The 21,813-nt window shown below is 44.0% G+C and overlaps 1 protein-coding gene across 23 annotated transcripts in view; it reads left to right on the top strand.

The window, feature by feature from the left end:
- Window positions 1–21,813, top strand: part of galnt7 (UDP-N-acetyl-alpha-D-galactosamine: polypeptide N-acetylgalactosaminyltransferase 7) — a 309,242-nt gene that overhangs the window by 89,068 nt on the left and 198,361 nt on the right. For all 23 annotated transcript variants that reach the window (XM_068650742.1, XM_049721363.2, XM_068650729.1 and 20 more), the window contains exons 5-7: window positions 1,742–1,872; window positions 2,012–2,091; window positions 18,366–18,548. In XM_068650742.1, the coding sequence (XP_068506843.1) occupies window positions 1,742–1,872; window positions 2,012–2,091; window positions 18,366–18,548 (394 nt within the window). The remainder of the gene's footprint in view (window positions 1–1,741; window positions 1,873–2,011; window positions 2,092–18,365; window positions 18,549–21,813) is intronic.

The raw sequence follows: 21,813 nt of genomic DNA, 5'->3' as shown, positions 1-21,813 counted from the left end.
TGGATGGATGGATAATATAATGTTAATAATAAGGTACAGCTATTTGGGAAATGTGATAGTCATGTACCGTAATTTTCGGACTGTAAGCCGCACTGGACTATAAGCCTCACCAGCTAAAATTCGGGAATATTTCAGGTTTTTTTCTCATATAAGGCGCACCGGACTATAAGACGCACGTGCGCATGAGATATTTACAAAGAAAGACGGTACACAAAGCCTTTTAAAATTTTTAATAATATACTTTAACATTTCTTTCCAAACACTGCCTGTGACACGGCAGTAATACCGCAGCAACACGGAAGTAACACAGGACTAATAGGGCTGGATTAAAAATAACATACGGGTAAAAGTCATTGAGACGCGGCGGTAACACAGCAGCAACACGGTAGCACAGAATTAACAGGGCTGGTTAAAAAATCATACCAGTAAAAGTAAAAAAAAGAGCTTCATCGTCTTCATCTTCCTCCGGTGCACTGAAACCATCAAAGTCTTCCTCCTCAGTGTCCGAATGGAATAGCGTTAGATATCCTTCGCCACACACTTTATCAGTCTCTCTTTTGTCGTCACTTTTATGCATTTCTTCTAGCATTTTCCATGATGAGGGTCCGTTCATGCTAATTTTATTCATGCACGAAGTGCCATATTTAATTAAACTAGTGAGCGACACGTATAACTCCAGAGTAGACGTGACCGGGAAATAGAAAAAGGGTGACACAACACAATGTCATCAACATCGACTGCCTTTAACTTAAAAGCGGCATCAAATGCATTTCGTTTGTCCCCCATAATGACGGTTTGTGTATAAAAGCTTCCTTCAGTAATGTCCGTCTTGATCTCATTTTGTCTCTTCTTAGTGTGAATTATATGGCACGGATGGACATGCGATCAACACACCACTTTTCTCCCCGTGTCACATATCCCTCCGCCTCGCAAAGCGGTGCCGCACAACAGCGGTCCACAACCTTTTTACGAGTGTATAAAAGTGATCAAGTCATCACAAAAAGCATGGAAAAAAATCCTATATAAGCCCGCCATAATGACGGTTTGTGTATAAAAGCTTCCTTTCAGTAATGTCCGTCTTGATCTCGTTCTGTCTCTTCTTTGTGTGAATTATACAGCACTATTTGTCTGGCGGATGGACATGCGTTCAACACACCACTTTTCTTCCCAGTGACTGTGTCACATATCCCTCCGCCTAGCAAAGCAGTGCCGCACAACAGCGGTCCACAGCCTTTTTACGAGTGTTTAAAAGTGATCAAGTTGTCACAAAAATCATGGAAAAAATCCTATATATGACGCACTGGGCCATAAACCGCAGGATTCAAAATTTTAGAATAAAGTCGCGGCTTATAGTCCGAAATTTACGGTATGTGTATGTGCTAATCAATGATTATTTCTATTTTATCTATTTTCCAACGAGTGCCAAGATGATCTGTTTCTGTGTATGTTAATTTCGAGCCTCAATATGAAGAAAAAGAGGCATAGATGACTATTGGATTTTCTGGTCACGTCAAAGCAAGGGTCTCCCAGATAACTAGCATAAAAATGTTAAACGTTCAGATTTTAGTTGACTATGTCTGTCAGGTCTTAAGAGATTTATTTGCTTGTGACATTTTAGAAAATGTATTATATTTTGAAAAAAGTTTGCATGTGTGAAATTTTACCTCAAATAATTTCTCCCAACCTCCATGTGTTTCTATTTTTTTTTCCAACGGACTAATGAAATTCCCTCTTTGTGAAGTCCATTTGAAGGAACGTTTGGAGATCTACGTCAAGCAGTGGAATGGTCTGGTGAAACTTTACAGAAATGAGAAGAGAGAAGGCCTCATCCAGGCACGAAGTATTGGAGCAAAGAAGGCGACAAAGGGACAGGTATCTCACTGTTACCAATCGTTCAGAAGTAGTGCTCAGGATTGTTGCTGTAGCAACCAATTGGACCATTTTAAACTGAGTGGTTTAATATTATAAATAAATAAAAATACTAAAATAATTCTGTCTTTGTTTTTTTTAGGTGCTAATATACTTGGATGCTCACTGTGAAGTTGGGATCAACTGGTATGCTCCATTGGTTGCTCCAATTTCAGAGGACAGGTAACAGTGATTAAGTAATTAAAAATTAAAATCACAATGCGGGATGAATGATGATAATATTTCAGGGTTTCCCCAGAAATCTAAGACTGGTGGTAGAGAAGCTGAGGCTTCATAAAAGATATTAGGATGCGGTAGAGCCGATGCCCTTGCAGTACTCTGAGAGTGGGTGTGTTTAGAATGGTAGAGGGCGCTTTGCTCCCATTCATTTCAGAACGCAGCCAGGACTGATGCAACGTGTCCCCAGTTGGAACACCTACTGTGCGCACTGTGACTCAGTTTTTGGTGCGCGCTCGGAGCATATTTTCAAACGCCCCCTTCATTTTACTATGTGTACTCTTTATTTACATTGTTTATTTGTAGGCTTGTCACAATGACAAATGTCACAATGACAAATTAGCCGGAGGCTATATTTCCGCCTCTGTGAGTTGTCATCTTATGTTGGTGGAGGAGGTTGCGTGTCCCACTGATCCTCGAACAGGGATGGGGAATCTAGGGCTCGTGTGGCTCTTTTGATTGTTTGATCTGGCTCGCAAGCAAATTTTTACTAAGGTGCACCTATCGTGTGGACTGAATTCCAAAATCCGTAAATGTTGTTGTGTGTCTGCTGCCACAGGGACGTAATATGTAGATGTAATATGTATACCCGATGAACCAATCAAAGGACATAAAATTCAAAGCTTGGGGCAGTAAAGCAATCCGAGAATACAGTTACGTACCTCCGCCGCGATTGATAAACAAATATCGGTTTGTGCCAAGCAAACGGCATTAATGGCATCAACAAAGAGACATGCTTATGAAACACAATTCAAGCTTTATGGAAAGCCTGGATCATTGCAGAAGACCAATATGACGAGTCTGGCTCTGAGGGGAGAACAAAAGAGAACTTGGCATGTTTAATGGCGAACTTGCCCAACTGTTTGATTTGGATAGAGAAAATGAGGACTTTGATTGTTTTGTCTATGAAAATCGATTAACAACTAGAATTCACAACTAATAAGGTACGCCCTTTGTTTGGATTAAGTACATTGAGGAAGCAGAGCCTAGATACTCTGGACTGGACCTTCCTATCTCTGGGATTGAAGTCACCGAGGTGGATAAAAAGCTCCTCATTGGCAGGGACCCGGAGGTGGATAAGACCGCCCGGAGTTCCTGAAGGCTTTAGATGTTGTGGAGCTGTCTTGGCTGACACGCCTCTTCAACATTGTGTGGACATTGCCTCTGGACAGACCGGGGAAGTGACCGAAGGATGTGTTCCAACTACAGAGGAATCACAGTCATCAGCCTCCCTGGTATGGTCCATTTAGGGGTGCCAGAGAGGAGGGTCTGTAAGGAGGTTCAATCTCAGATTCAGGAGGAGCAATGCGGTTTTCGTCCTGGCCGTGGAACAGTGGACCAGCTCTACACCCTCAGTTGGCTCCTCAAGGGTACTTAGAGATACGGTGAGAACCTCGGTCATTCAAGAGGGTCTCTGTTGAGCCACTGTCCGGGGTCTCCCTTCGAGATAGGGTGAGTAGCTCGGCCATCCGAGAGGGACTCTGTCGGGCTACTGCTCCTCCACGTTGAGAGGAGCCAGATGAGATGGCTCGTGCATCTCATTAGGATGCCTCCTGGACGCCACCCTGGTGAGGTGTTCTGGGCATGTCCCACCGGCAGAAGACTCCGGGAACGACCCATGACATGCTAGAGAGACTCTCAGCTGGCCTGGGAAAATTTTGGGATCCTCTGGGATGAGCTGGACGTAGTGGCCTGGGAAAAGGAAGTCTGGGCTTCCCTGCTAAAGCTGCTGCCCACGCGACTCCACACAGTATGTGTGTGTGTGTGTGTGTGTGTGTGTTTGTTTGTTTGTGAGTGTATCTGTGTGTGTATGTGTGCTTGTACGCGTGAACGTATGCGTGCACTGATAAGCAAGATTTCTGTCTTGCTGTACGTACAGTAAAGTTAGAACAAGCATGTTTTTATGCATGCGTTTTTTTTTTTTATGCAGCTTTTTAAGGTCACCTTAAAGTGATTTAAAAAAAAAAAGATTACCATCCATAGTCAAGTGATCTGCCATCATAACGGATGGTTTGGGGGTGAAAGCGATGGCCCTGTCAACATCATAATGTCATCCGTTCCAACACGGCACTGTGCATTAAACAGTAAGGAAGGGGAAGAATTTGGCAAATACAACACGAGGCACAATACTGACACAGATCATTGACCAAACTGCAATATTCCTTCGTTTTTCCATCAAGACTTCAATGTGAGATCTCATCTTTAAGCGCGTCACACCTTGCGTGGCCTGTTGCGTCTTAACCACTCCCCCGCGTACCTCGCTAGACCCTGAAAAAACTATTTTAACTGACGAACACATTGATTAAAAAATGCATATAAAAACGTCTTTCACAGAATATCCCAAAAAAATTTTGTTACTCCTCTCCTTCTTCAACCTGTTGTATTCTGAGATGGGGGTATAATATGTATGAATGTAATTAAGTCTAGCCATAATGTACAACAGCAAAATGTAAAAACGGTGACATAGCTTTTAGAGTGGCGCTTCCGTCGCAGGGTGTCTGGGCTCTCCCTTAGAGCTAGAAACTCAGTCATCCGTGAGGGACTCTGAGTTGAGCCGCTGCTCCTCCGCATTGAGAGACGGTTCTCTGATTAGGATGCTTCCGAACACCTCCCCTGTTGAAGTGATCCGGGCATGTCCCACTGGAAGGAGGCCTCTGGGACGATCCAGGACACGCTGGAGAGACGATGTCTCTAGGCTGGTCTTGGAACGCTTTGGGATGCCCCAGGATGAGCTGTACAAAATGGCTGGGGCCAGGGAAGTTTGGGATTCCCTTACGAAGCTGCTGCCCCCGTGATCTGACTCCAGATAAGCAGTGAAAAATTGATGGAAAGACCTTTTAGAGTTAAAATTGTAACAGAGGATATCAATACCAATGTCTCAATATTAATTTTGAATTTGTGAAATACAAAAATGCAGCAGAAAAAAAATGTCTTGTTCTAAAAGTCTTGTCTACTCACCACTTACCATCTTCTCCACGAAAGTGGGAATGTTGATTTAAATTCATCCAAAACAAATTTCAATTATTGTGACCGTTTACATTTAATGAACCACTTGAACCACCACTTGAACCACATGTATGTTTTCTATGTTGTATTATTGTTTAGTGTTGGCTATTTCTATAGCGCTTGTCCCCGCGGGGGTCGCAGGCTGGAGCCTATCTCAGCAGTCATCGGGCAGGAGGCGGGGGACACCCTGAACCTGTTGCCAGCCAATCGCAGGGCACACAGAGACAACCAACCATCCACACTCACTCACACCTCGGGGCAATTTGGAGTGTTTAATCGGCCTACCAAACGTGTTTTTGGGACGTGGGAGGAAACCAGAGTGCCCGGAGAAAACCCACGCGGGCACGGGGAGAACATGCAAACTCCACACAGGGAGTTCCGAAGGCGAAATCGAACCCGCACCCTCCTAACTGTGAGGCAGACGTGCTCACCAGTGTACCACCAAGCCGCTGTAATGTTGGTAATATGTCACATAAAATCACATTTCAGTCTTCTCATGCCACCTATTATGGACATCTGGAAGTGCATCTGAGGGGAAAGCACAGCTTAAATAGACAGACATTACGTGGAAAGGGTGGCAAAAAAAAAGTAGAAAACATGGTGCTGTATTATCTGTTTTGCTTTTGGCTCTGACCCTCAAATTCTTACTGAGCCTTATACATTACCAGATTTTTACAGTGTGTGAACAAACAACGGATGTCTCACAGAGACGTTGACTATGACTTTATTGAGTTTCCAGCTCATTTTTCCAAATCACTCATATCACCAACTCCTTGAACACCTTGGCAATGGCGGCAACAGAAGAACAGAACCGAACAGACAACAACAGAACAATAGAACACTGAAATTAAAGGTAGGCTGCATTAACAATTTGTTAAATTAGTGTTTCAAAATATTCAAAGTACAGTGATCCCTTGCCACTTCACGCTTCCACTATTGCAGCTTCACTATTTTGTTGGTTTATAAATGACGGGTGAATGGCGTTTAAATACACATTGATCAATCTCAGAGGCGGTAGGTCTTTTTGGCTTAGCGTTTTCTTCTGCGCAGAAGGGCGCACCCCAGACACACGCAGCAAGTGTGGCTGAGATCCGCGCTCTTCTCGAGTTGAGCCGTGCTTTTTATTGAGAAAGAAACAAAGGGGCAAGTGTACATGATCGAGTAGGTTTCCAGACAGGAAGGACATAATTATATCTCATGACTTCAACTTAAATAAGACCTTTGTCTGCTTCAGCCATCCCATGACAATCTCATGATCTGTACATGTCTAGCTAACTATGGAGCTTATTGTATAGCGCGGCTAATGACTCCAGTCATTAGCCGGCCATATGCCCCCAAGTCATTATCACAAGGCCTGATGGTCACATACTGCGGATAATCTTGCACACAAAAGTAGATACATAGATTCCAATGATAAAAAGTATATTATTTCCAACACAAAGCACGGCTGAATAACCTAAATAACATGGATAATTCTTAACACAAACTGTAAATATGTTTTTCGAACAACTTTTATTATTATAATTCTTTTATAACAAGGTACAAGTGTACATACTGTAAATATGTTTTTAGAACTCTTTGTTATTATAAAATTTTTTCTATAACAAGGTACAACACTGTAAATATGTTTTTAGAACTCTTCTCTTATTATATACAATTTTTTTTTTTTTTAGAAAAAGGTACAAGTGTACGCACTGCAATTGTGTGGGCACTCCTTGCCTTCTGCTGGCGTGTGGGCAAGTTTTGTGCCATAATTTCTCAATTTAGAAGTTTTATTTTGACTTAAATTCTTTTTATAATTTTATAAAAAAATCTGCGATGTAGTGAAACCGCGATAAACGAACCGCGATGTAGTGAGGGATTACTGTATATACATGCCCTAGTTAGCGGGTAACATGGGACAGGTGGTGATGATCAGCGCCGATGAGCACGCGGAGTTCCGTATTGGCGATCTGCGCCCCCAAGGTATAGCGCGGAGGGCGCGACAACCCGCCAACAAGGCTAGAGCGGAGACATAGAAAATATTCGTCTGAGTACTGATCGCCTCTAAGGAATTAATTCTAAAGGAATCAATGTAATCTTTTCAGGACGCCAATCCCTCTAAAGTAATTTGAGGGTCGTGTAGAGTAACTGTTGAGACACGGTGTCAGAATGACCGCGTCCTTTCTCCTGGCTGCTATTTTCCTGTGGATTAATTGTATTTGTAATATCTTGGATGGCTTAAGCTGTCTTTGTTAAGACCGTGGTGATTCGTTAATTTACACCAGCGCGCACCAGTACTAGCTGAGTCTTAAATTAACTATTTCGAACTAGAGCTGACAAATCCCGATGTTAAAGATAAAAACTATCTTCGCTTTAAAAATAACAGTGTGACTATGATAGAGACAAAAGAGATTTAGAGCTTAAAAATCTGAATAATCATTAATCAAAATTAAATGATTATAAAGTAGAAATTTAATGAATAAGACAAAGAATTACAATTCTCAATTGTCCGAACAAAGAACAATAATTCCACTCATCAATCTCAATAGAGCAAAATTATTCAGTCTCAAAGTTCTCTCGATTGTAACTCTCAAAAAATAGTAAAAGAGTCAAAAGAGATAAAATGTATAAAATGCTGTTTGGTGGAATAAGTCGAGTGATCCATTCGTTTTTGTTCCAAAAATCTGATTTCTGTTTGAGAAGATAGGCTGGCCTTGGGAGGGGGGCAACGCCTTAAAAATGGCATCTCCTTTTCTGCTGCACCGAGGTCCCCTCTCCTAGCCTATCTATAAGCTAAAAATTTGACAAAGTCCAATTCGAAGACACTAGAGATTCATTTTAGCGGATTTTGGTCTAATCTAAAAAAGTATGAAAAATCTATCTTCGTTTAAACAGCGTTCTTAACTCACCGGCAGCCTGCAGGGGCAAAGCCCAGACAGAGAGAGCACTGCTTTATGTTAGAACGACCTTCTGATAGGCCTTCGTACTCGGGTCCTACGCCAGTTAGGTCACGTACCAGTTTTTCCACTAGGTCCTATACCTGTGTTTTCCCATGACTGATTCTAAAATAGACTGCAGCTGCAACTCCGAGCGGATGAGGTGACCTCCGGGTCAGACTCATGTGTCATCGCAGCCTTACACCAAACAGTATCACTATGAACCCCTGCCTCCTCTTTGTCTTTGCTCACATTTATACATTCATGTGTAAATGGAACATCAATGTTAAATACATGTTGGATATTGATTAAACATCGTGACAATAATAACACATACGTGACACCAACAAATTTTGCAGCGTATTGTAGGGCCCAGTGTGAAAAAGCTGGGTCTCCCTAAGAAGTCATAGGTCTTCCAGTAGAATAATGACCCAAAACACACTTCGAAAAGCAATAGAAAATGGTTTGAGTGAAAGCACTGGAGACTTCTAAAGTGGCCAGCAATGAATCCAGACCTGAATCCCATAGAACACCGGTGGAGGGATCTCAAAATGGCATTTTGGAGAAGGCACCATTCAAATCAAACGGACCTGGAGCAGTTTCCCAAAGAAGAATGGTCTAAAATTCCAGCAGAGCATCGTAAAAAACTCAATGATGGTAACTGGAAACGGTTGTTTGCAGTTATTTTGTCTAAAAGTTGTGCTACCAAGTCATATTAGGCTGAGGGTGCCAATACTTTCCCATTTTTGGAGTTTTGTGTAAAATGACAATTGATTAGACTCTCTTTCCATTCTCTTTTGTTTCTTCATTGCAAGCAAAATAAATGAAAATAATAATACCAATTAATTTGTAATTGCAATCATTTTCTGGAAAAAATTCAGCATTATCTGACAGAATTGCAGGTGTGCCAATACCTTTGGCACTGTATGTTCCTATGAAATATATTTTTTGGGATGTGATATAATTAGATTCTTCAAAGACCCATGGAATGAATTATCAAATGTTCAGTCCTGTATACAAGGCCTGTAGACACATATCACTGGTGTGGTGTTGAAACTTTCTGTGTCACAATTTGGTAAATTTAATATTTTCTCTCAAGTCTCTTCTACTGGTCAATCCGCATGCGTGTTTTTTTTTCTTTATCAAAATTACTGACCAATATGAAATGTTCAAAATGGGTTGTTGAACAAAAGGGAGTTGTCTTGAAAAGTGAGGTATAAGGATTCTGCCTGACACTGGGAATATGCAGAAAGTGGTTCGGATGGATGGATGGATGGATGGATGGATGGATGGATGGATGGATGGATGGATGGATGGATGGATGGATGGATGGATGGATGGATGGGTTTTTAGTGTTTGTCATGTTTTCATGAGTTCTGAAAATGTTTTTTTTAAACAACTAATCTGTTTTGTTGAACGTTTTAAACTGTATTGTTGTGTTTTGCATTTCAGTAGATTCGGCCCAGCAAGTACACATTTACCTGTGTTGTGTCAGTAATGCATTTCAAATGAAATAAAAAGAAGCACTGTTAGGTTCAAAATCAGCAAAAGGATCAGCAGACAAAACCATTGAGGCAGAATGTTGAGTCTTTTCTCGCGAAGAGTGCATCCAGACTTACAGCAATCCAAATACACTAAAGGTCTGTTTACACTCCTCTCTTTTTATTTAGGAATGCCCTACCTACAATGTGAGACTAGCCCCTGATAGGTGGGGGGGAAAGCGTGGGCTTTGTCTCATGAGAGAAGAAACGAGATTCTATGATAAACTAGAAGTCGCAGACAGGATGCCATGAGAAACGAAAAGAGTGGAAGGACAAAATGCTATGTGAAACAAAGAAGTCATGTGAAAAGAGTGCAAAGACAAAATGACATGTGCAGACATCAACAAAATAGATTGAGCTATCAACAACTTTCTTGGATTCCCAGAGGTGTAGAAGGTCAGGAAGCTCCAGACAGCATCGGGTGACTTGTTGTGGACTGGGTGATGTCTGCAAGGCGAAACAGCAATCATTCTGTGCAATAACTTTATTAATAAGTACTCATTAGGGAACGCATGATATCATATATATACAATTTATCTAACAATTCCCCCCTGTTTTATCATAAGTTCCCGGAGATCAACTCATCACCCATATGGCCACTTCAAAAAGATTCTCAGCCAAGGGATCACATTTCGCAAGAACTAACTTACACTCAGGAGGAAACCGAGTCATAATCGGCAAAGCTAGGGTCAGGAAACAAACCGGACAGGTTTACCACAATAGAGTCGCCGACCGGGTCGTCACTAGAGAAGGAACCCCCGTCGATCGAAAGGTCATCCCTTTGGAGCAACGGGAAAGTCTCAGCTGGTGGAGAGATAGCAGTTGTAATTAGCCTGTTAATTAGGGATCGGAGACAAGGGATGCAACAACATCCACACAAGGTCAAAATGGCAGAGAAAATGGCAATGGAGACCAGGGCAGAGGAAACCAGGGTGCGGTACTTTCCGAACACGTTCAACCAGTCGGTCCAAACCTCTGTGTTCACCCCACTGTGTTCCTTCATCTTCCCGTTCAAGGTCCGCAGGCCCTCAAGGGCCTGGGACAGGCTTCCGCCGGCTGCAGTATTATTCGGAATAAACGTGCAACATTGCTCACCGAACATGGCGCAGACACCGCCCTCCTTTGAGAGTAGCATGTCAAGGGCTATTCGATTCTGGAAAGCCATGAGGGAAGTAGCCGCCAGTTGGGAGTGGACCGCCTTGAAACCTGCCTCGGACCAGTTTCCAAGCCTCTGCACGTTGTAATGGACGTAGTTAATCCTGTCAACATTTTTGTTAATAGTACACCACCAACACAGGGCGGATTCAAAACCAGCTGCTATCTGATTCACCAGTTTATACTCATCCGGTACTCCTCTAGGAACACCAATGGCGTCTATGTAAATTGGATTAGCCGCGCCCCGCCATTCGGCGTTTCGTTTCGTTCTCGGCCAGAATACGGGCACTACGGACTTAGCAAAAATATGTTAGATCATAAGAGGTCATCGGTATCAAACGAACAGGTAGCAATAGGGTTACCAAAGCGCAAATTCCGGAGCTGTTGAAAGGCAACCTATCATAAAGTTTATTACTATTACACCAAAACCAAATATCACTACGAGCAATGGGCAAAAAAGGGGCAGTGACATTGGTCATGGACCCACACCATGGAGGAGGTAGGGCGCCGAGCTTCTCACCGGTACCAGGTAATCTAATACATGTAAAATTACCCTTAGCTACATCGGACGAAAAAAGGGGTTTATATTTTGTCATAGAGGCAACAGGGTAAACCTTATCCCATTTAAAACAATCATGAGTGGGTGAAATGGATGAGTTTAACATTAAAACAACCGCACACTTAGGAACTATATTTGCAGGTATGATCTTCAAAAGAGGTCTTGGACCCATGCATGCAATGCAACTGGTGTTAGCCACCTTTGCGGCTTGCTCAGCCATAAGAAGCCAGTTGTTGGTTTGACCGCTTATTCCTGTGGAGGCTACAAAATAGCTGTCTACATCAGTGAGGAGCATACTTGTGATTTTTGCTCCTGCTAACAGGGTGTAATTATTTGCAACGGGAAGGTCTGCGATCGACATTGTTTTATTAAGGCAAATAGCAATAGGAAAGCGAGGATCGATTCCAGAGGACCAAGCCCACAGTTGAAAACCCCAACAAGAAGTGTTAAACAAGGTGGCATTTGGAGGACGAATTTGACCATCAGGGAGTGTAAGAGTCAAAAGGAGGCTTGTGCCCTGATTTTTCAAAGTCACTCGTTTAGCAAAGAACAGAGCCTCTTCACTGGAACCAGAGGGCCAATACTCTCGCATTTGTGTGGTGACAAGGGTGCCCCAGCCGGTGCTAACCGGGTGGCCAGTTAAATACCACCAATACCCGAGCCATTTATCCCCAGTAGTGGGGTGACCATTATGAAACCCTTTCAAACTGGCAGAGTTAAGACAAACACCACAGATGGCAGCAGAAAGCTAACACATTAGGAAGGTTAATTAGGAGGCCCCACGACACCTCAGCGGAATTTAAGTGCTCCAAATTACCTGTACTTCTTTAGAAAACAGATGGGTCCGCTCTTCCATGGAATTTAACTGACTTATCAGTCAGGGGACTCCATCATCCCAGCGGAATTTAACAGTTTCTAATTGCACTTGATAGGGTCTAGAATTGTCAAGGTTTTAAGTGACCTCTTGTTACTGCACTTTCATTACTTTCAACAGAATCAAGATTCGTACTCACAGTCTGCTGGGCCTTCTCCTCGGATGATTTCGTCAACCACTGCGGTGTCCAGCTGACTGATCGAGTCAGCCCCGTGAAAAGGGTTTCCTCTATATGCCTTGGCCAAGGACCTTTCCTGGGTCGAAAAGTCAACTGGAATCCCGAAATAGGTCTATTGAGACCCCGGAACGAGCCCCCAAAAATCTGTTAGGTTCAAAATCAGCAAAAGGATCAGCAGACAAAACCAGTGAGGCAGAATGTTGAGTATTTTCTCGCGAGGAGTGCATCCAGACTTACAGCAATCCGAATACACTAAAGGTCTGTTTAAACTCTCTTTTTATTTAGGAATGCCCTACCTACAATGTGAGACTAGCCCCTGATAGGTGGGGGGGAAAGCGTGGGCTTTGTCTCATGAGAGAAGAAACGAGATTCTATGTGAAACTAGAAGTCGCAGACAAGATGCCATGAGAAACGAAAAGAGTGCAAGGACAAAATGCTATGTGAAACAAAGAAGTCATGTGAAAAGAGTGCAGAGACAAAATGACATGTGCAGACATCAACAAAATAGATTGAGCTATCAACAACTTTCTTGGATTCCCAGAGGTGTAGAAGGTCAGGAAGCTCCAGACAGCATCGTTTGACTTGTTGTGGACTGGGTGATGTCTGCAAGGCGAAACAGCAAGCATTCTGTGCAATAACTTTATTAATAAGTACTCATTAGGGAACGCATGATAACATATATATACAATTTATCTAACAATCATTCATTTAGACTTTAATTGATGTGGGTACCTTTCTTGAATACAGATGTGGTTTGATTGGTCTTCCTTCCTAAAATAAGAAAAAAAGAGTCCTGCTGTGATTTCATGCAAACATTGTGCATACCATTATTCAAGCAAGACTTAATTTTAGATGTAATAGGACTTTAAAAATTTAGATAGGTCTTCTTCATTTGAGATTACTCTTCTAATGCAATACTAGCTTCTAAAGATTATTTTTCTTAAATTTAGAAAAATGTTTTTTTTTTTACATTCTTGAAAATATGTTTTTGCAGAGTACCAACCTAAATCTGTCCGTACTCAAAATAGTACCATCTCCAGAAGAAAAAAAAAGTACCATCTTCAGTACCCATCCCTAACCGCCACCCAATTTGAAACTCTGTAGCCATGAAACGTTTCAGTACTGAGCTGGTGCAGTGAGGCGAGTTGCTAATGCTAGTGCTCTGCCGCTGGTCATGTTCGTTCAAAGTTAATGTATGCGTGTTGAAAATTAGCCATAGTTTGCTCAATTCTCAAACGATTTTCCTGAGGCTGCCTTTTTTAACGTCAATATCTGTGCTATCAATACGGCGTATACATCCTAGATTTTTTTTCTTTTGTTTTTGTGACGTGATGCCTGCAGTAACAATGCACAGGACCGTCATATGATCTACCAACACTCAGTTGCTGCAATACATTTACCGTATTTGCCGGTGTATTGGTCGACCTTTTTCGATCCAAAATCGACCGAAAAAAATCGACCTCGACTTATACACCGAGTCATAAAATTTAACTTCGTATTCATCGCTTCAAATGTGATGGTAACTAAGGCCGTTTCTCATGCATCTCATTGTGCGTTGCACTTAGAAAATTTGAACCGGGCGGCGTGCGCGAGTGCGCGGCCCGCTGGAAGTCGAATGAGGCGCCGCGATCTCCTCCGCGGTGCTTATAAACAGCCGATCCGCTCGGCGGGGGCTATTTTCGGCCACTTGGCGCGTGCGCACGGCCTCCCGGATGTGCCGGGCGGGTGCGCGAGCTCGCCGGCCGCTGGAAGTCGAATGAGGCGCCGCGATCTCCTCCGCGGTGCTTATAAACAGCCGATCCGCTCGGCGGGGGCTACTTTCGGCCACTTGGCGCGTGCGCACGGCCTCCCGGATGTGCCGGGCGGGTGCGCGAGCTCGCCGGCCGCTGGAAGTCGAATGAGGCGCCGCGATCTCCTCCGCGGTGCTTATAAACAGCCGATCCGCTCGGCGGGGGCTATTTTCGGCCACTTGGCGCGTGCGCACGGCCTCCCGGATGTGCCGGGCGGGTGCGCGAGCTCGCCGGCCGCTGGAAGTCGAATGAGGCGCCGCGATCTCCTCCGCGGTGCTTATAAACAGCCGATCCGCTTGGCGGGGGCTATTTTCGGCCACTTGGCGCGTGCGCACGGCCTCCCGGATGTGCCGGGCGGGTGCGCGAGCTCGCCGGCCGCTGGAAGTCGAATGAGGCGCCGCGATCTCCTCCGCGGTGCTTATAAAGTGCCGATCCGCTCGGCTTGGAGCTATTTCCGGCCTCCCGCTGGTGCCGGGCGGCGTGCGCGAGCTCGCCGGCCGCGATCTCCTCCGCGGTGCTTATAAACAGCCGCATGCGCACGGCCTCCCGGAATTTGAACACATTTCGTCAATAAATTTCGCATATTGAATTTTGAAGTTTAATATAATGCAACAATTGAGCTCGACTTATACAAAGGATATATCATAAAATCGTAAATTTCCATCGAATTTTAGGGGGTCGACTTATACACCGAGTCGACCTGTACACCGGCAAATACGGTAATTAAGGTATTTATATGGACGTTAATCCTTGTTGTGTGTGTTTCTTTTAATAGTAAATGAATGTGTCATATTTAAATGCTAACATTCGTTACACATTAGGCTGTGTGTGAAACAATGACATCCAGGTCAATTTCATGGATTAAATTACGGTGCCCTGGGTAAAAACAATGAAGAAAATTGGAAGTTTAACTGTAACTCTGGAGATCCCACATTGAGGTCTGGATGGGAAAAGGGAGCAATATTGTGAAATTCAATACATATCTGGTGTTCTCATTTTTGTGTCAACTCTTTTATTTGCCAAAATAATCCCCCCGGTTTTTTGTTTAATGCACGGCGTCCTGAAGGGAACATGCCATTGAATGGGCCATCCCTTTCACCCACCACTTGGTATTAGGTGATATGCCAGATCAGTTCCCTATGAAAGGATTTTTTTTAATCAAGAGGTGACCTAAATAAGCAACTCTCTGAAACGAAAAACACTGCCTAATAGGTAGTCTGCGCCACCGCCCGATGCCTCATTCGACATGAGATGTCCCCAGGTTCCATCTATCCACCCATCCATCTGTCCGTCCATCCGTCCGTCCATCCATCCATCCATCCATCCATCCGTCCGTCCGTCCGTCCGTCCGTCCCTCCCTCCCTCCCTCCCTCCCTCCCTCCCTCCCTCCATCAAAATGTAAATAAAAACAAAACACAACGATTTGGAAATCCTTCTTAACCCATATTCAATTGAATACACTACAAAGACAACATATTTAATGTTCAAACTGATAAACTTAACTGTTTTTTGCCAAATAATAATTAACTTCATGGCTGCAACACGTCCAGTAGAAGTTGGGAAAGGTGGCAAAACATACTGAGAAAGCTGGGAAAAGCTCATCAAACACCTATTTGGAACGTCCCACATGTGATCAGGCTAATTGGGACCAGGTGGGTACCATGATTGAGTATAAAAGGAGTCTCCCCAAACATGCTCAGTCATTCACAAGCAAGGATGGCGCAAGGTTCACCACATTGTCCACAACTGCGTGAGAAAATAGTTGAACAGTTTAAGAACAACATTTCTCAAAGCAAAATTGCAAGGAATTTAGGGATTTCAACATCTATGGTCCATAACATCATCAAAAGGTTCAGAGAATCTGGTGAAATCTCTGCATGTAAGTGCCACGGCCGGAAACCAAGACTGAATGACCGTGACCTTCGATCCCTCAGACGGCACTGCCTTAAAAACCGACATGAGTGTGTAAAGGATATCACCAAACTGGCTCAGGAAAACTTCAGAAAACCTCTGTCAGTAAATACAGTTCGTCACTACATCAGTCAGTGTGAGTTAAAACTCTATCATGCAAAACAAAAGCCGTTTATGAACAACATCCAGAAACGCCGCCGGGTTCTCTGGGCCCGAGCTCATGTAAAATGGACTGATGCACAATGGAAAAGTGTTTTGTGGTCTGATGAGTGCACTTTTCAAATTGTTTTTGGAAACACTGGGCGTCATGTCCTCCGGACCAAAGAGGAAGCAGACCATCCAGACTGTTATCAATGCAAAGTTCAAAAGCCAGCGTCTGTGATGGTTTGGGGGTGCATTAGTTCCCATGGCATCGGTGACTTACATTTCTGTGAAGGAAACATACATGCTGAAAAGTACATACAGATTTTGGAGCAACATATGCTGTCATCCAAGTGACATCTTTTTCATGGACGCTGCTGCTTATTTCAGCAAGATAATGCCAAGCCACATTCTGCACGTGTTACAACAGCGTGGCTTCGAAGTAAAAGAGTCCAGGTGCTCCCTTGGCCCGCTTGCGGTCCAGACCTGTCTCCCATTAAAAATGTGTGGCGCATTATGAAGCGTAAAATACGACAAGGAAGACCCCGGACCGTTGAACAACTCAAGCGGTTCATCATGCAAGAATGGGAAAGAATTGTACATGAGAAGCTAATAGAATTCATCTCCTCTCTTCCAAAACGTTTATTGAGTGTTATTAGTAAAAGAAAAGGTGATGTAACGAAGTGGTAAACGTGCCCTTTCCCAACTTCTACTGCACGTGTTGCAGCCATGAAATTCAAAGTTAATTATTATTTGAAAAATAAAAAAAAGTTTGAGTTTGAGCATTAAATGTGTTGTGTTTGTACTGTATTCAATTGAATATAGGTTGAAAAGGATTTTCAAATCATTGTATTTTTTTTATTTACATTTTACACAATTTCCCAACTTCAACCGAATCCAGTTTGTACACCAAGGATCAGCTCTTAGTCCTTTCTTTTTTGCAGTGGTGATGGAGAGGTTTGAGATCAGACAGCAGTCTCCATTGACTATGATGTTTGCAGATGACATTGTGATCTGTAATGAGAGTAGAGACCAGGGTTGAGAACAGCTATGCCGACTTTTTTTCTTTTCTTTATATCAAAGGCAAAAAGTCAAAGTCTGATTTATTGTCAATTTCTTCACATGCCAAGACATACAACAAGATCCCACTATCCCACGGCGACAAGACAGTACACAACATACGTACATACAAGTAAACAACACAAAAAGTAAAAACAAGAAGGCACAAACAATGAATAAATAAGAGCGATGAATAAATAATAAATAAACAAATAACATAATAAATAAGAGGAGCAAAAATGGAGCACGTGTGCATACAGCAGACAGTCAGAATATAGCGCAACAGTACAGGACGTCACGCAGGAGGGGGGAGAAAGTTCAGGATCCTAACAGCCTGGAGTATGAAGCTGTTGGTGATTCTGGTGGTGCGGGAGCGCAGGCTCCTGTACCTCTTCCCAGAGGGCAGAAGATCAAACAAAGAGTGTGCGGGGTTACTCACATCACACACAATTGTGGTCGCCTTGCGGGTGAGCTGGGAGGTATAAATGTCCTTCAGGGAGGGGAGTGAAGCACCAATAATCTTACCAGCTGTCGTCACTATACGCTGCAGGGCCTTCATCTTGTATTCAGTGCAGCTACCACCCCACACAGCGATACACTTGGAGAGGACGCTCTCAATGGTGCCACGGTAGAATGAGGTCATGATGGCCGAAGGAGCACTTGCTCGCCTGAGTTTCCGCAGGAAGTACAGGCGGCGCAATATGGCGGTTTACTAACGTTAGCTAATTAAAATATTTTGTTTGATAGGCAAGTGATCTGGCATCTGTGAAAAACAAGTCTGTACAGTTTGACACTCCTTTTCCAGCTTTAGATAAGGTGATTGATTGGCCATTACTCCAGAAAGAAAACCACAAAGAAAACATACTTCTGAGCCCCATAAGTACAATCATTGTAGAGAGCATACTGCTAACGAATGTTCATTGTTTGTGTCTCCACTCCCATCCTTTTATTCCACCTTGTCTCATCCTCTTTAAAAAAACAATTCCATTTTGTACTGTTTTCTGTATTTATTTGTCAATAACCCCCCCCCCCCCCCCTTGTGTCTTGAATGAATGGCTATTCTTCTGATCTCACTCCCATTCAAAAAGGACGGTGTGTACCGTTCCTTTGATCGACGCTATCCATGGGGAGATGTTCACCATTGAGCCCCAGGGTGGAGGAGATGAAGACGGCTTTGCTCGAGGAGCCTGGGATTGGAGCATGCTGTGGAAGAGAGTTCCTCTGAACGACAGGGAAAAGAAAATGAGAAAAACACGGACAGAGCCATATAGGTACTGATTTATATTTCCTTAATACTTGAGTGCTTGCTTGTATGAAAAAATAGAGCATTGATGTAGAACACTAAGGAAAGTAGCAAAACACCAAACTATTTTGGAATTTGGCAGTACTTTTTATCAGCTACAAATTGGTAGTTAAATCATTAACAATGCAAATGGATAAAGTAAATAAAGGGTTTGGTTAAAAAAAAAAAAAAACTTCGTGTGCGCACCGTTTTATTGACAGCTGCGGCACGCTCCTTTAAGTTTGCCTCGTACGAGCAGTGTACACGCATGACTACAGCCGTTACGCAGCGGCACGGCGACTAACGGTCGCCAGCAAATGTATTTTGTTGTCTCGATGACTTATGTTTGGTGTGTTGCCGAGAGTAATTCATTTATGGTTATTTAGTATAGCGGAACCGTTACGTGCAATTAGTTATGTAATGTGTGCCGTCTACCAGTGTTGTGTGACGTCAGAGGTTGAGCGTTGACTTATGTGCTGTATTTCTGTCTGTTGCAGAACCACACACACACACACACACACACACACACACACACAGACACACACACACACACACACACACACACACACACACACACACACACTTCATACAATAATCACACACACAACAATCACATTCACACACCCAAAGACTCACCTATGTACACTACACACAGCTGCTCTCACATCCTTACGACCAAACGTGTGCCTATACCCTTTTGCCAGTTTGCCTGTATGCCCCTATGAGCCACAGTGCCTGTTACTTTGTTGCCAATAATTCAGTAAAGCAAACAAAACTGAACCACGTCTTCCCTCCTGTGCTCTGACTGACACCCGGGGGCGAAAAGAGCATAACAATCCGAACCAACCCCCTATACAGTCCTCAGGCAACCCAACAATAGCGGTAGCAGTTTATTTTTATTTTATTGCAATGTTTTGCCTTATTCAGATGTGTTTCAAGACAACTGTTACAGTTAGACTAGACTTTGATGGTTAAAAGTTAATGCAATTTTTTTGTTTTATCACAGTAGATTGGTTTATTTACATTTCAAAACCCGGAAGCCATTCATTTACAAATCTGATTGCACTTAAGTTACATATTTAAATGTTCAGATATTAAGATGTGATAGACAGTTTTTGCATGATTTAAATGAGGCAAAATAACATGCGTTTTCTCTCTAATATATTATAATCATTTATTTCAGATGTAATCATTTTCTGTATAAAAATTTAGTTTGGTTAATCAGGGTCGTCTTATATTCGGGCTAATACGGTATCTATCTTTGTGTGTGTGTGTGTGTGTGTGTGTGCGTGTGTGCGTGTGTGCGTGCGTGCGTGCATGCATGTGCATGTGCGTGCGTGTGTGTGTGCTTGTGTATATGTTTACAGTATGTACACTTGTACATTGTTATAAAGAAGTTGTTATAAGAAAAAAGTTCTAAAAACATATTTACAGTATGTATACTTTAGCTACATCTACATATGTACGCACGCGTACACACACACACACACACACATATACACACACACGCACACACATGTATCATATTTATATTTATATTACTGATACATTATGTCCTGTATGTCATTTATACTATTAATATAGTATTTACGTTTGAAAGTATTAGTTAATGTTCTAATGATAACATAAATAAATTGTTAACACTAACATATACGTATGTATGTATATATATACACACAGGACTGTCTCAGAAAATTAGAATATTGTGATAAACTTCTTTATTTTCTGTAATGCAATTAAAAAAACAAAAATGTCAAGGTGAGGGCCCACACAAAGCACGGCTCACAGAAACCCCTTATGATGATTAAAATAAATGGACCTCGTTTTCCCTCGCCCGGACGCGGGTCACCGGGGCCTCCCTCTGGAGCCAGGCCTGGAGGCGGGGCTCGAAGGCGAGCGTCTGGTGGCCGGGCCTTCGCCCATGGGGCCCGGCCGGGCACAGCCCGAAAAGGAAACGTGGGTCCCCCTTCCCATGGGCTCACCACCTGTGGGAGGGGCCAAAGGGGTCGGGTGCAATGTGAGCTGGGCGGCGGCCAAAGGCAGGGACCTTGGCGGTCTGATCCCCGGCTGCAAATGCTGGCTCTTGGGACATGGAATGTCACTTCTCTGGCTGGAAAGGAGCTGGTGTGCGAGGCAGAAAAATTCCGACTAGATATAGTCCGACTAGCCTCCACGCACAGTTTGGGTTCCGGTACAAGCCCTCTCGAGAGGGGCTGGACTCTCTTCCACTCTGGAGTTGCCCACGGTGAGAGGCGTCGAGCAGGTGTGGGTATACTTATTGCCCCCCGGCTGGGCGCCTGCACATTGGGGTTCACCCCGGTGAACAAGAGGGTAGCCTCCCTCCGCCTTCGGGTGGGGGGACGGGTCCTGACTGTTGTTTGTGTCTAAGCACCAAACGGCAGCTCAGAGTACCCACCCTTCTTGGAGTCCCTGGAGGAAGTGCTGGAGAGCGCTCCTTCGGGGGACTCGTTCTATTGGGTGACTTCAATGCATACGTGGGCAATGACAGTGAGACCTGGAAAGGCGTGATTGGGAGGAACGGCGCCCCCGATCTGAACCCGAGCGGTGTTCTATTATTGGACTTCTGTGCTCGACACGGATTTTCAATAATGAACACCATGTTCAAACATAAGGGTTGTCCATGTGTGCACTTGGCACCAGGACACCCTAGGCCGCAGTTCAATGATCGACTTTGTAGTCGTGTCATCGGATTTGCGGCCGCATGTTTTGGACACTCGGGTGAAGAGAGGGGCGGAGCTGTCAACTGATCACCACCTGGTGGTGGGTTGGCTCCGATGGTGGGGGAAGATGCCGGTCCGACCTGGCAGCCCCAAACGCTCTGTGAGGGTCTGCTGGGAACGTCTGGCAGAATCTCCTGTCAGGAAAAGCTTCAACTCCCACCTCCGGCAGAGCTTTTCCCACGTCCCGGGGGAGGCGGGGGACATTGAGTCTGAGTGGACCATGTTCCGCGCCTCCATTGTTGAGGCGGCCGACCAAAGCTGTGGCCGTAAGGTCGTTGGTGCCTGTCGTGGCGGCAATCCCCGAACCCGCTGGTGGACACCGGCGGTAAGGGATGCCGTCAAGCTGAAGAAGGAGTCCTATCGGGTTGTTTTGGCCTGCGGGATTCCGGAGGCAGCTGACCTGTCAGCTGCCTCCGGAATGGCCAAGCGGAACGCGGCTTCGGCGGTTGCTGAGGCAAAAACCCGGGCGTGGGAGGAGTTTGGTGAGGCCATGGAGAATGACTTCCGGACGGC

Source organism: Syngnathus scovelli, chromosome 5, assembly GCF_024217435.2.
Source record: "Syngnathus scovelli strain Florida chromosome 5, RoL_Ssco_1.2, whole genome shotgun sequence".
Lineage (NCBI taxonomy): Eukaryota > Metazoa > Chordata > Actinopteri > Syngnathiformes > Syngnathidae > Syngnathus > Syngnathus scovelli.
This window is presented reverse-complemented; position numbering and strand designations above follow the sequence as displayed.